Source organism: Heloderma suspectum, chromosome Z, assembly GCF_057233095.1.
Source record: "Heloderma suspectum isolate Gila_16-S chromosome Z, 16-S_ref, whole genome shotgun sequence".
NCBI classification, from domain to species: domain Eukaryota; kingdom Metazoa; phylum Chordata; class Lepidosauria; order Squamata; family Helodermatidae; genus Heloderma; species Heloderma suspectum.
The window spans coordinates 14479719-14494308 of record NC_139476.1 but is presented as its reverse complement, the minus strand read 5'-3'; the positions used below and the strand labels follow the sequence as shown (position 1 = coordinate 14494308).

The 14590-nt window shown below is 47.2% G+C and overlaps 2 protein-coding genes across 3 annotated transcripts in view; both read left to right on the top strand.

Moving 5' to 3' along the window:
- The window catches only part of LOC146333728 (phosphatidylinositol 4-phosphate 5-kinase type-1 gamma-like), a 70481-nt gene extending 70359 nt beyond the window's left edge, over positions 1 to 122 (top strand). Inside the window, exon 17 of the mRNA XM_084825808.1 lies at positions 12 to 122. Coding sequence (XP_084681934.1) covers positions 12 to 122 — 111 coding nt within the window. The remainder of the gene's footprint in view (positions 1 to 11) is intronic.
- Positions 107 to 13704, top strand: LOC146333727 (serine protease 57-like). 2 transcript variants are annotated; one of them, XM_084825817.1, is made up of 5 exons: positions 107 to 191; positions 3276 to 3447; positions 7910 to 8051; positions 11153 to 11413; positions 13294 to 13704. In XM_084825817.1, exons 1-5 carry the CDS (start codon positions 119 to 121, stop codon positions 13444 to 13446), a joined length of 801 nt encoding a protein of 266 aa, XP_084681943.1. In that variant the 5' UTR covers positions 107 to 118; the 3' UTR covers positions 13447 to 13704. The 2 variants fall into 2 exon arrangements, with proteins under 2 accessions (XP_084681943.1, XP_084681944.1); XM_084825818.1 differs by lacking the exon at positions 107 to 191 and adding an exon at positions 1099 to 2104.
- The last annotated feature ends 886 nt before the right edge of the window (positions 13705 to 14590 follow it).

The following is a 14590-nucleotide window of genomic DNA, read 5'->3' as shown; positions in this document are numbered from 1 at the left end:
TATTCTGTTAGGAGAGTTTCCAGTTCCAAGGAGTCGCCCCTGTTTCTAGACGCGTCAACCTGTGGTCCTTGCCGCTGCTTTTGAGTTCAGAGACAGTCCCAGATACAGCTCCAGTTCCATGAAGATAGCCAAAATCTTTATGATGCTGCTGGCAAGGAGACCAGTGCTGCTTCTCGTCTTGCTCCAAGCAGGTAAAATAAACTTTTCCTTTCCTTGTATTTGGGATATTTGTGTTATAATCCACCCCACCCCTTCAACATGGCCTAGCATCCCATTCTTACGAATAGAAGCAAACTGGACTGGCCATTGAAGCATGTCCCTCCAGATGTAGTAAACTCCCAGAAGCCCCAGTCAGCATGGCCAATGGTCAGGAATTATGAGGGTTATAGTCCAAAACATCTGGAGGACACCAAGTTTGCCTACACTTATTGTGATGGGATGGTACCCTCCAATGCACCGAGGGGGTGCAGGCTAGCTTAGGGGACACAGGGAAAGGCACGTGACACTAGGGATTTTGTGAAATCCATCCCGTGTGTGTTTCATGGATTGTGCGATCTCATTTGTTCCGGCGTCGGTTCACAGACAGATTCATATTTTTTTTCGTTATGCGGAAAAATACACAATTCTGTAAGAGGGTTCGCAACAATTTACATAATTTAGCATATTCTCCATTCCATTCAACTCTTCTCCACGTATATTTACCAATTTCAGCAGAAACTTATATATTATCTTATGAATAAATTTGTGTAAATTTTGGGAAAGTAAAAAAAATAATAATCTGAGAGTCCACAGACCCAGAGGGGACAGGTCTGCAACAGATTCCGCAGGTCAGATTCTTAGAAATCCGAACTCATTTTAGTCTGTCTCAAATTTCTCTAGCATCTCTACATGACACACAGACACAGCTGTGGCTGTCAGAATTTTACAGGGGCCCAAATGAAGCCATTGTTATCCTGTAACCCTCCCATTAATCAAAGCTATGGTTTTCCCAGTAGTAATGTATGGCTGTGAGAGCTGGACTATAAGGAAGGCTGAGCGCCGAAGAATTGATGCTTTCGAACTGTGGTGCTGGAGAAGACTCTTACGAGTGCCCTGGACTGCAAGGAGGTCCAATCAGTCCATCCTAAAGGAAATCAACTCTGACTGCTCACTGGAAGGACAGATACTGAAGCTGAAGCTCAAATATTTTGGCCACCTAACACGAAGAGAAAACTCTCTGGAAAACACCCTGATGCTGGGAAAGACAGAAGGCAAAAGGAGAAGGGGACGGCAGAGGATGAGATGGCTAGATAGCAATGAATGCAATGAATATGAACTTGAGCACGCTCCGGGAGAGAGCGCAGGACAGGAAGGCCTGGCGTGTTATGGTCCATGGGGTCTCGAAGAGTTGGACACGACTGAACGAGTGAACAACAACCCTCCCATGTTCTCCCACTGCTGCTTCTATCTTTTTTCTTACCAGAAAAATAAATCTGCTAAGGAGGAAAAGATGTGCACTGTATTTTGATTGGTAGTGCTTGCAGCCCTCTGTCTGGAAGCACCCCTAGAATCCCTGATCCATAGTACCTCAGGTGTAAGGCTGTACTTGTAGAGCAGGTGTGTGGAATCTCTTTCAGCCAAGCTTTGACAAAGCTTTCAAGGGCCATATTCCAGTGGTGGGCAGGGCCAAAGGGTCCCCCTCAAACCCACCATATTTTGGCTTAAAGCTGTTACTGCAACTAACTAGGCCATAGGAGAGGCATTTCGGCCTTTTAGAAAGGGAGAAAAACTGCACAAAAGCTGGGAAACCACCAAATGGTTGGCAGTTGGAATAAAGGGGGTGGAGCCAGGGGAAGGGGCACGGTCATCTAGATAACACCAAAGGGTTGGATTTGGCCCCCAGGCTGAGGTTCTGCATCTCTGTTGTATATGCAGGGTATCCCAGTGTGTGGTTCATAGGGTGCAGTAGGAATTGGCTCCACCCCCACACCACCATTTTGCTCCTGGCTCCACCCCCACACCACCATTTTGATCCTGGCTCCACCACCATGCCACCATTTTGATCCTGGCTCCATTTGATGGACCTTAGGGTTCTAAACAATAACGTATATTCCACAAGCCTGAGGTATGTTGACCTTAAATGCTACATCTTCTATTTTTCTAATCACATAAATCCCCTCTCAAAGCTCATCCAGTTTAGGTATCCCACCTTTCTTCCTCTTGGGGTTGCAAAAACCAGACCAGGCCACCTTCTCTCAAAGGTTTCCCCATATGGCCTCATATCCTAAAACTTTTTCCTTTTAAGCTGAGGCAATGTCTGGGATTTCCCTTTCAAAGGTGTGCACCTTCTCTGTTTTTGAGATTTGAAATTCTTCCACTTGGTCCAAAAAAGGATCACGTCACCCTGTTCTCCCTCTAGCATGCTATAAAGAAGCTTTGGTAGAACTTAAGTCCTCAGCTCGGGCACAAACATTTTGTATTTTCTTCAGTAATAATTAGGGCCGTATCTTTCTAATGAATGCTTAATTCTAATTAAGAATACTTAATTTTGCCCACAGGCTCCAATGTACCTGCAGACACCTCTATTAGCACCTGCCAGGTTCCTTGTCCCTGCTGATTCTAATGTTTATATCATCATCATCATCAATTTTAAAAAAATAAAACATGTTTCTTTTTTCTACTGCACCGTCATTATATGGGTTCCAAAGACTGGCTTTATGTTTTGGAGCTCAGATCCTCACTTCTGCCTTGGACTTCCGTTTCTGGACAAGTTGCTTTTCTTTTAGCCTCCCCAGTTGTTGGGAAAATGAGTATTTTGTGACCAGCCATGCTCACCATTGGTATATAAATGAAGGAAAAGAATAAACAGTACCCTCAGGGTTCCAACTGAAACTCTCCATCCTGCCATCCAACCGTGGGTGAGCAGCGATGGCTAGATTCTAACTTGTCCTCTATCATCTCATCAGTACTTCAATATGCTATTCCCCAGAAAACAGGGACTGTGCCATGTAAATGGGTGTGGTTATTTGGGATCTATGCGTACTCTCCCCACGCTCCCATCTAAATAAATCCACATTGCATATTCTGTTTCCAAACTGTTTCTCCAGTCTTCCTTTTAGCTGGACAGCTTCACTTCCTCCAAAACTCTGAAGGGCATTGCACGCTAACAGCTGCAAAGAGAGATTCTTAGCTATCAAGGGATATCTACTATCCTGGTTGTTTGAAGGTCCTTGGCCAATCATCAGCTGGTCTTCAAGAAAGCCCGAAGTCATAATGTGATACCTTTTCTCTTGTAGGTCTTTGGTTCACCACCAGCACCTCGAGGACCTGGGTTATAGGAGGCAAGGAAGTGACACCTCATTCCCGGCCCTTTATGGCATCCATACAGAAGGATGGGGACCATTTCTGTGGCGGGGTTTTGGTGCGGCGCAGATGGGTGATGACGGCAGCCCATTGCCCGATTGGCAAGTAAGTACGTGCAAGTCAGCATGGAGTGCATCACAGACCCACTATTGAAGTTGGTTACTGTTCGTTCCTTATATGTACAAAGCTTCAGAAGAGAGCTCACTCAGTAAACTGAATAACGCTCGAATGCGTCAACAAACCTGCACCCCAAACTAAGCTTTTGTCTCCCCATATCATACTGGGGGGTCCCAGTTCTAAAAGATTAAGGCTGCAATCCTTTGCATGTTTAGACAGGAAAAGTCCTACAATTCCCAGCATGCCCCAGGCTGTATTTGTTGTTCAGTCGTTTAGTCGTGTCCGACTCTTTGTGACCCCATGGACCATAGCACGCCAGGCCTTCCTGTCCTGCGCTCTCTCCCGCAGCGTGCTCAAGTTCATATTCATTGCATCGGTGATGCTATCTAGCCATCTCATCCTCTGCCGTCCCCTTCTCCTTTTGCCATCAGGGTCTTTTCCAGAGAGTCTTCTCTTCGCATTAGGTGGCCAAAATATTTGAGCTTCAGCTTCAGTATCTGTCCTTCCAATGAGCAGTCAGGGTTGATTTCCTTTAGGATGGACTGATTTGACCTCCTTGCAGTCCGGGGGACTCGTAAGAGTCTTGTCCAGCACCACAGTTCGAAAGCATCAATTCTTCGGCGCTCAGCCTTCCTTATAGTCCAGCTCTCACAGCCATACATTGCTACTGGGAAAACCATAGCTTTGATTAGACGGACCTTTGTTGTCAAGGTGATGTCTCTGCTTCTTACTATGCTGTCGAGGTCTGCCATAGCTTTCCTCCCAAGGAGCAAGCATCTTTTAATTTCATGGCTACAGTCACCGTCTGCGGTGATCTTGGAGCCCAAGAAAATAAAATCTGTCACTGCTTCCATTTCTTCCCCTTCTATATGCCAGGAAGTGATGGGGCCAGATTCCATGATCTTAGATTTTTTAATGTTGAGTTTCAAATCAGCTTTTGCACTCTCCTCTTTCACCCTCAACAAGAGGCTCTTTAGATCCTCTTCACTTTCTTCCTTTAGGGTGGTATCATCTGTGTATCTGAGGTTGTTGATAATTCTCCCGGCAATCTTAATTCCGACCTGTGATTCATCCAACCCGGCGTTTCTCATGATGTACTCTGCATATAAGTTAAATAAGCAGGGTGACAATATGCAGCCTTGTCGTACTCCTTTCCCAATTTGGAACCAATCGGTTGTTCCATGTCTGGTTCTTACTGTTGCTTCTTGGCCCTCGTACAGGTTTCTCAGGAGACAGGTAAGGTGGTCTGGTACTCCCATCACTTTCAGAATTTGCCACAGTTTGTTGTGATCCACACAATCAAAGGCTTTAGTGTAGTCAATGAAGCAGAAATAGACGTTTTTCTGGAATTCTCTTGCTTTCTCCATGATCCAGCAAATGTTGGCAATTTGATCTTTAGTTCCTCTGCCTCTTCGAAACCCAGCTTGTACTTCTGGTAGTTCTCGGTTCACATACTGCTAAAGCCTAGCTTGTAGGATTTTGAGCATAACCTTGCTGGCATGTGAAATGAGCGCAATTGTACGATAGTTTGAACACTCTTTGGCGTTGCCCTTCTTTGGAACTGGAATGTAAACTGACCTTTTCCAGTCTTGTGGCATATTGAGTGCAGCACTACAGCATCATCTTTTAGGATTTTAAATAGCTCAGCTGGAAGACTGTCATCTCCGCTAGCTTTGTTGTTACTAATGCTTCCTAAGGCCCACTTGACTTCACTCTCTAGGATGTCCGGCTCAAGTTCAGTGACCGCACTAACATGGCTATCAGGGACATTAAGATCTTTCCTGGATAGTTCTTGTGTGTATTCTTTCCACCTCTTCTTAATCTCATCTGCTTCTGTTAGGTCCCTGACTTCTTTGTCCTTTATGATGCCCGTCTTTGCACAAAATGTTCCCTTGAGATCTCCAATTTTCTTGAAGAGATCTCTAGTCTTTCCCATTCTATTGTGTTCTTCGATTTCTTTGCATTGTTCATTTAAGAAGGCCTTCTCGTCTCTCCTGGCTATTCTCTGGAACTCTGCATTCAGTTGGGTATATCTTCCCCTTTCTCCCTTGCTTTTCATCGCTTCCCTTCTTTCGTCAGCTACTTGTAAAGCCTCATCAGACAGCCACTTTGCTTTCTTGCATTTCTTTTTCTTTGGGATGGATTTCGTTGCTGCCTCCTGAATAATGTTATGGATCTCTGTCCATAGTTCCTCAGGCACTCTGTCTATCAGATCTAATCCCTTCAATCTATTCCTCACCTCCACTGTATATTCATAAGGGATATGATTTAGGTCATACCTGAATGGTTTAGTGGTTTTCCCTACGTTCTTCAATTTAAGTCGAAATTTTGCAACAAGAAGCAGCTCATGATCTGAGCCACAGTCAGCTCCAGGTCTTGTTTTTACTGACTGTATAGAGCTTCTCCATCTTTGGCTGCAAAGGACATAATCAATCTGATTTCGATATTGACCATCTGGTGATGTCCATGTGTAGAGTCACCTCTTGTGCTGTTGGAAAAGAGTGTTTGCTATGATCAGCGTGTTCTCTTGGCAAAACTCTATGAGCCTTTGTCCTGCTTCATTTTGTACACCAAGGCCATGCCTGCCTGTTATCCCGGTGATTTCTTGACTTCCTACTTTAGCATTCCAATCCCCTATGATGAAGAGGACATCTTTTTTTGGTGTTAGTTCTACAAGGTGTTGCAGGTCTTCATAGAACCGATCAACCTCAGCTTCTTCAGCATCAGTGGTTGGGGCATAGACTTGAATTACTGTGATGTTGAATGGTTTGCCTTGGATTCATACTGAGATCATTCTGTCATTTTTAAGATTGTACCCCAGTACTGCTTTTCCCACCCTTTTGTTGACTATGAGTGCTACTCCATTTCTTCTAAGGGATTCTTGCCCACAGTAGTAGTTATGATGGTCACCTGAATTAAATTCGCCCATGCTTGTCCATTTTAGTTCACTGATTCCCAAGATGTCGATGTCTTGCCATCTCATGTTTGACCACCTCCAGCTTACCTTGATTCATTGATCTGACATTCCAGGTTCCTAAACAATATTGTTCTTTACAGCATCGGATTTTCTTTTCACCACCAGACACATCCACAGCTGAGTGTCCTTTCGGCTTTGGCCCAGCTGCTTCACTCTTTCTGGCGCTACTTGGAAATTCCCTCTGCTCTTCCCCAGTAGCATATTGGACACCTTCCAACCTGAGGGGCTCATCTTCCGGCGTCATCTGTTTTAGCCTTGTGATATGTTCCATGGGGTTTTCTTGGCAAGAATACTGGAGTGGGTTGCCATTTCCTTCTCCAGTGGACCACATTTTGTCAGAACTCTCTGCCATGACCTGTCTGTCTTGGGTGGCCCTGCACGGCATAGCTTATGGCTTCACTGAGTTACGCAAGCCCCTTCGCCACAACAAGGCAGTGATCCATGAAGGGGATGCCAGCATAGCTTCTCCTAAATTGAATTTGGCCCGCAGGCTGAAAAGAGTTCCGCACCCCTGCCGTATCATATATCTCCATGATTGGGAGACTGTCCTGTTCAAGAAAAACCATGACATCCTCCGAACCAAACAGTCCTTTTTGCGCAAAGTACGTGAATGCCTGATGACCCCAGATGACAATGGCAAAGATGGAACTGGGGCTGTGCGCTATGCAAGAGGCTTTGGGCTGACACCGATCATACATCCACACATCAAGGCGAGTGCCCTCAAACTGGGAGCTAGTCCCCAATTTCAGCACCAGGGCACAAAGAATGTTGGAATGAGATCAGGTAGAGAACAGGGTTTGAATCCCCCCTTAGTCACAGAGCTCATTGGGTGACTTGTCAGCTGGTTAAGGATTTTGCCAGGATGAAAACAGGCCAAAAAAAAAATGATACAGTCTGGCTTCAGCTCCTTTGCTGGGAAGGGATCATCTGTCTCTCTGCCTTTCTCTCTATCACTGTGCGAAGAAGGGGGAGACAAGCTTCAGTGCTCAAGAGAACAACATCTGTTGCACTTGATGCGTTTTGGAAGCCTGTCTTCCTCAGGAGCTATTAGAAGCCATTTGTTTTCTTGCTCTGGAATGAACGAGCATCCTTCTGGATACTTGTGCACACTGTAGTTGAAATGTACCGCTCTCACATCAGGTCAATAAATTTGTCCTGATGTCAAATGTATCGTTCTCTGCAATTGAGTGCTCCTTCTCGCAGGGGCCTGCTGGCTTGTCACTTGAGGCAATGACATCCCTGGGGGCCGGGGGGTTGTTCAGTCTCTGCTTCAGAGGCAGAGTCCCCTCCTCTTGACAGAGAGGGACCTGCAACCATCATCCCCAAGGGCCCAGGCTCCTGCTGGTCTGGGGGCAGTACCTGATCTGGGGTGTCCTGGGTCTCTGGGGGTTCCAGGTCCTCCTCTGAGGGGGGACCCCTCCCATAGGGCCATGACAATATTGCTGTTTCCAACGCTTTCCAATTCAACTCCAGGGAGCCTTCCTTCCGCGTCGTGCTGGGCGCCCACTCCCTCAAGACTCCTGAGGCCTCGCAGCAAATCTTCAGCATCCAGGAATCGCTTCCTCACCCGCTTTATGACCCCAAGACAGTGCGAAATGATATCCGCTTGCTCAAAGTGAGTGGAGAGAGGAGGGGGACGGAGTGCCTATGTTAATGTGTGTGATGTGTAAATCTCTGTGAATGAGGCAATGGCCTGACAAATGCCTCTGCTTACAATCCCCTCAAGCATCTGTGTGTGTATAGAGAGGGCTTTTCTACATGAGGCTGTTCATCTGTTCTATCTACTTTCAGTTTCATCACAGAATTGAGATCCGAGCACTACACGAAGAGCATTTCCATTCCTGCTTTTCTGCCACATGAAGCATTCCTGCTTTTCCGCTAGTGACCTCTAGGGGGCACTATGGTATAGTGCAAATACACAAGAGGAAATCACACTTCCTTTTGCTTTCTTTAAATATTACCACATTTTCACTGCTCTAAGAAAAAACTCGCCAAAAGAGCTGTTTATAAACAGAAGTGAAATTGGAGGGTCAAGATGTTGACTAAGGAACCCATAAACAACTGTGAGTAGGGAATAACGAGCACATAACACATTCTTCACACAGCGCATAGTTAAACTGTGGAATTCATTTCCAGAAGATATAGTGATAGGCAACACTTTGGATGGCTTTAAAAGGGGATAGGACAAATCGATGGAGGAGAAGGCTCTCCATGGCTACTAGTCCTCATGGCTCAGTGCTACCTCCAGTATCAGAGGCAGTATGCCTATGTACACCAGTTGCTGGGGAACATGGGTGGGAGAGTGCTGTTGCATTCTTCTCCTGCTTGTAGGTTCCTGGTCGACAGCTGGTTGGCCACTGTGTGAACAGAATGCTGGACTAGATGGACCCTTGGTCTGATCCACCATGGTTCTTCTTATGTTCTTATGCCTCTTGTAGAATAGCTCATATATTTCAGATTATACTTCATGCATACCACCCCCTTTCTCCAGCCAGTGGTCTTTTGGTGGTTTCCCAGCTTTTTTTGCAGTTTTTTCCCCATTCTAAAATGCCTCTCCTAAGGCACAGTTACTGGCAGGAAAAACTTTAAACTAAAATATGCTTGCATTTTGGGGGTCCCCCCCCTGTTTTGCCTTTGGCCCCACCCACTGCTGGAATACAGCCCCTGAAAGCTTATCTGAAATGGGATGCAGCCCTCATTGCTGAAAGAGGCTCTGTGTCCCTCCCCACTTTGGCGGCCCACAGCTACATTGGACTAAAATTCCCATCAGCCCAAGCCGGCGTGAGGAAGGTAATGTACCTCTTAGCCTTTCAAGCACCACAAGGCATTCTGTTGTTTTCGGCCTTTGAAAAATTTCCCACTAGGTGGCAGGACAGGCCTTTGAAGAATATCTGCCAGCAGCAGCAATACATACCTTGGCTGAATCTTCACGTCACAGTTTCACCATCGTCATTCCGCAATGATAACTATTGGTGCGCATGACACCAGTGGGTCCCAATAGTTATCACTGCAGTATGATAATGGTATAACTGCTATGTGTCACATAGGAGGGGATCGGAGGAAGGGAAATTGCCAGTAATTCAGCACAGCACACCAATGCGTGCAATCACGTGGTTTTAAAAAATCTGAACCCTGTGGCAAGAAGCCCAGTCTGTTTTGGAAAGTGTTGCCTCTCAAATCCCTCTCCTCCAAACTTGCCTTGGGATTTCGGAGTCCTGTTCACACTTCCCCTTACATCCCCATGTGGGTTTCTGGGTGTCCATTGATGGAGCCCTGCAAAGAACCATTCATGCTGTGATTCTCCTATGGTTGTATCACAGGTTTCTCTGTGCAGTGTTTCAGCAGTTTGCGGTGTACCCCAAACTGTTTGATTGCCTTATATTGGCAGGCCCTTAGGTGAGAGGGATGTTATTCATTTTTACAAAAACCACTCTAAGCCACTCTGGGGCTACAGGACATAAGCGGCTTGTGTGGGAAAGGGAAATGCCATGTTGGGCATAATTAGGAAAGGCACTGAAAATAAAACTATCAGTATGATACTACCCTTATACAAATCTATGGTGCAACTGCAGTTGGAATACGGTTCTGGTCGCTGCACATCAAAAAGGAGATTGTAGAGTTGGAAAACTAAAATGATCAAGGTGCTGGAGCATCTCCCCTACGAGGGAAGGTTACAACAGCTGGGATTGTTTAGCTTGGAGAAAAGGAGGGGAAGGAGAGACATGAGAGAGGTGTACAAAATTATGCATGGGGTGGAGAAAGTGGACAGGGAAACATTTTTCTCCCCCTCTCATAATACTAGAGCCTGGGATCATCCCATCCAGCTGATTGGTGGGAGAACCAAGACCGATCGAAGGAAGGACTTTTTCACCCAGCGCAGAGTTAAATCATGGAATTCGATACCACAGGACATAGTGATGGCCACCAATTTGGATGGCTTTAAACCGAGGTTAGACAAATTCTTGGAGAAGGCTATCAATGGCTACTAGGCATGAATGGCTATATGCTACTTCCAGTATCAGGGACGGTATATCTATGTACACCACTTGCTGGGGAACATTCTTATTGGGGCATCTGGTTGGCCACTATGGAACCAGTATGTCTGACTAGATAGGCATTTGCTCTGATCCAGCAGGGGTCCTCTCATGTTCTTAAGTGAAATAAATGAATGAATACATTTGCAATACACCAAACTGAGAAGCTTAGCTTTTGCAAGAACAGGCCAACCTTTCAGTTCAGTTCAGATTTATACCCCATCTCCCCCCACCCCTCAAGCTGTTCATAGAAGGCAAGGCGAGGAGATCAATGCAACCACATCAGAACAACAGCCAATATAGCACTAACACTATGGACTAGCTTCTCTTCACAATCATGAGGACTAGAAACACAGCAAGCAAAGCCACCCTGACCCTTGAGAAAGTTCCCTTCCAAGAACATAGAAATCTACCTTATACCAGGTCTTATATATGATCCTTTTAACAGGAGAAGCCATGGATCGAACCTGGATCTTCTGCATTAGCTTTGTGAGCAGTTCTTTGGTGACCATTGTGGAGGGGTTGCCACATTGCAGGCAATTAGGCAAGACAGCTGTATGGCTACTTGACGTAGCTCTACAGTTCCTGCATTCCTTGCTTGAAACACGGTTTTGCCACTAGAGAGAGAAAAAGAGTTCACACTGGAATTGACATGGCCCCCATTTTCCTGCTCTGCTTCCAGTTGAACGCATCAGCCACCTTGAACCAAAATATCCAACGCATCAGGCTCCCACAAGCTAACAGCGACCCCCGCCCCGGAGCCATGTGCCAAGTGACCGGCTGGGGGGACGTCTCAAATTATGGAACCATCCCCACCGAACTGATGGAAGCCAAACTAACCATCGTGGACAGGAAAGAGTGCAATATATCATGGGGCGGCCATGTCTTCAGTTGTATGGTTTGTGCAGCCAACACAAATCCCACACTCCGTGGATTCTGCTCAGTGAGTATTGGGTGACCAAAGTGGATTTCCCACCCCAACCCCAAGAATAGAAATCTGGAATGTTCTGGAATTTCAATGATAATGGAGGGTTTATTTTAGGGCTGTGCACTGCTTCGCCCGAAGCCCAAATTCCGAGTTGAAGCGGGCCGCTTCGGGCCGCCTCCAAATCAAGGTGGAGGGGGCACAGAGCGGCCCGAAGTTAATCAGGTTGCTCTGAAGTGCTTCAGTGCGTCTCGTTGCAATCCAGAGGCCCAGCTGCCACACTGTTGCTCAGCCCCCAGCTCCTTACCTGGGTCCTCTGGATGCGCGCCAGCAGCCGTCTTTTTAACATTTTAAAAAATGGCTCCCCCCATTCCCTGGAACAATAAAACGGCTGCCAGCGCACGTCCAGAGGGCCTAGGAGCTGGCAGCAGCACCCGCAGCAACCCATCCTCGTCGCGAGCTGCCGCCACTGGCCTGACTCAAGGTTTCATGGATTCCTCACTAGCAAGGAACCCCTGAAGGCCTGAGTACAGGTAGGAGTTGTCCTCCGACCAGGTGCCCTCCCCTCCTTGCAAGGAAGGGAAAGAGGGCAGTTGGTGGGTATCTCCTGCCCTTGTGCCTGTCCAATCTGCATGGTCTCCTTCCGTGCAAGGAAGTAGGCCATGCAGGCTTGACAGGCAGCCGGTGCCTCCCGCCCATCACCTGTTCTTCCCTCCTTGCCAAGAGGGTTTGCAGCCCCCCCCCCCATGGAACAAGGGCCCAGGTAAGGAGCTGAGGGTTGTGTGTCATGGTGGGGGGACCGGGCTTCAGATGTCCGAATCCCGCTTCGGCTTCGTAGGCCGAAGCGAGTCAGGGCCCCCGGAATCTGTCCGAGCCGAGTTGGGCCCGCCTCAAAAGCCCCAAAGCGGCTTCCGAGTCGGGTCAGGAGGGGGGGTCCATGCACAGCCCTAGTTTATCTACCCATGCTGTTCCACGAGAAAGGGGAAAAAATCCCAAATCTATAGTTGGGCAATGCCTTCAATAGGACCAACAAAAATTCCACAAAAGTGTACAAGCTTTCAAATGCTCCAGAACTCTTCCTCAGGCTAGGTGATCCAAAAAGCAGGGGGTGGGAAAAGAAATAGTAAAGTCCCAAAAATGTTAGCCAGATGTAGCGGCCGTGAGGTCTGCAGTTTAGACAGACGCAGTCTCAAAATGGAAACTTCCCAGAGCTAACTTGAAAAAGGGTTATCTTTGCAGTTAATTAGTACAGGTGCAGAACATACTAATTTTCAGTGGGGTGTGCAAAAGAAAAACCTTCTCCAAACTGGTCTCCCCTAGATATTTTGGACTACCTCTTCAGTCATCCCTAACCATTGGGTATGACGGGAGTGGTAATGTGAAACATCTGGAGGGGACCGTTGGAAAAGGTTGCTTTAGAGGTACCCTCCTCCTTCAATAAGAATAAATAATTTACTTGTTTATTCTTATTAATTACACCTATATCCTGCCTTTCTCCCAAGGAGCTGAAGGAGGCATATACATCTCCTCTCCCCTGCCCCCACGTTTTATCTTAACAACAGCCCTCTGAGGTAGCTTAGGCTCAGAGATGATGACTGGTGCAAGGTCATCCAACCCAGGAGAAATGGAAGGAGCAGCTCCTTCTTTCTGATCCATTGCAGTGCCTCCACACTGCTGATGGCCAGAAGGTGGTATTGCAGCCACCAAGTCAGGTGACACAAGGGGACCAATAGGGTTCCAGGTGGCCCTATAAAGCTGCTGCCTCTGATCTGATTCCTTCAGACTTGGAGCTCAGGCACAGACGGAGGTTCTCTTGAGCTGTCTAGACTCCAGACCACCAGCCCTATATCCCCGTCACTGATACCCCGTCACTGATCTTATGCTTTCCTCTTTCCCAGGGCGACTCAGGTGGACCCTTAGTTTGTGGCACCAGAGTACATGGGATCGTGTCCTTCAATGGAAAGAGATGTGGGGATCGGAGGCACCCCGACATCTACACCCGGGTCTCCAAATACATCCCCTGGATCCGTTACACGCTGGTGACATTTTGAGTGGAGGTTTCAGGAAGGCCATGTTGGGGTCCCATAGAAGGCCCATCTGTTCATTGGAAAGGAAGTAATGCATTAGAGAACTGAAAGCATTTTTAAGTCAATTACAAATAATAATAATAATAAAATTGCTAAGTGTAATTCATCTTGGAAAAGACATTCCCTCCTTGTGCCTGTGAGAGTGAAGGAGAGAATGCCTTATCTTACAAGGGGCATTCCCTCTTCCTGTATGTGTGTGTGAGAGAGAGACAGAGAGACAGAGAGAAGGGGCAATACCTCTTCTCAGAAGAGGCATTTCCCCTTGTGGGGTGGGGGGAGAAGAGGCACCTCCCTCATGTGTATGTGAGAGGTAGAGAAGGGGGAATGCCACAGCCGCATTTCAAAAGAGGCATTCCCCCTCGTGTGTGTGTGTGTGTGTGTAAGGGGGGGGGGAGAGAGAGAATATGTCTTCTCAGAAGAGGCATTTCCCCTTATGTGTGGGAGGGGAGAGAGAAGAGGCACCCCCTCATGAGTATGTGAGAGAGAGAGAGAGAGAAGGGGGAATGCCACAGCCTCATTTCAAAAGAGGCATTCCCCCTCACATGTGTTTGTTTGTGTGTGTGTGTGGGAGAGAGAGAGAGAGAGGGAATACCTCTTCTCAAAAGAGGCATTTCCCCTTGTGTGGGGGAGGGGAGAGAGAAGAGGCATCCCCCTCATGTGTATATGAGAGAAAAGAGGGGAATGCTTTATTTCAGATGAGGCATTCCCCCTTGTGTTTATGTCATTCCCTGAGCTGGCTTCAGTCCAGGGGAGACTGGTTCTTATAGGTGAGGGATGTTGAACCTCGTTCAGTCCAAGAGTTGAATTCCATTTTGGGGAAGCTCTCAGAGGCCACATCCAGCGGTGGGTGGACCAAAGGCAAGAGAGGAGGCGCCAAAAATACCAGCGTATTTTAGCTTGAAGCTCTTCCTGCCGGTCACTGAGCCTTTGGAGAGGCTTTTCCACCTTTTAGAACAGGAAAAAAAACTGCACAAAAGCCAGGAAACCACCAAATGATCGGCAGTTGATGAAAAGGGAAGAGGGCCAGGGTGAGGGGCCATCTGGGGAACCATGGAGGGCCAGATTTGGCCCTCAGGCCTGAACGACTGCCCCCATGTTATAGGCAAAA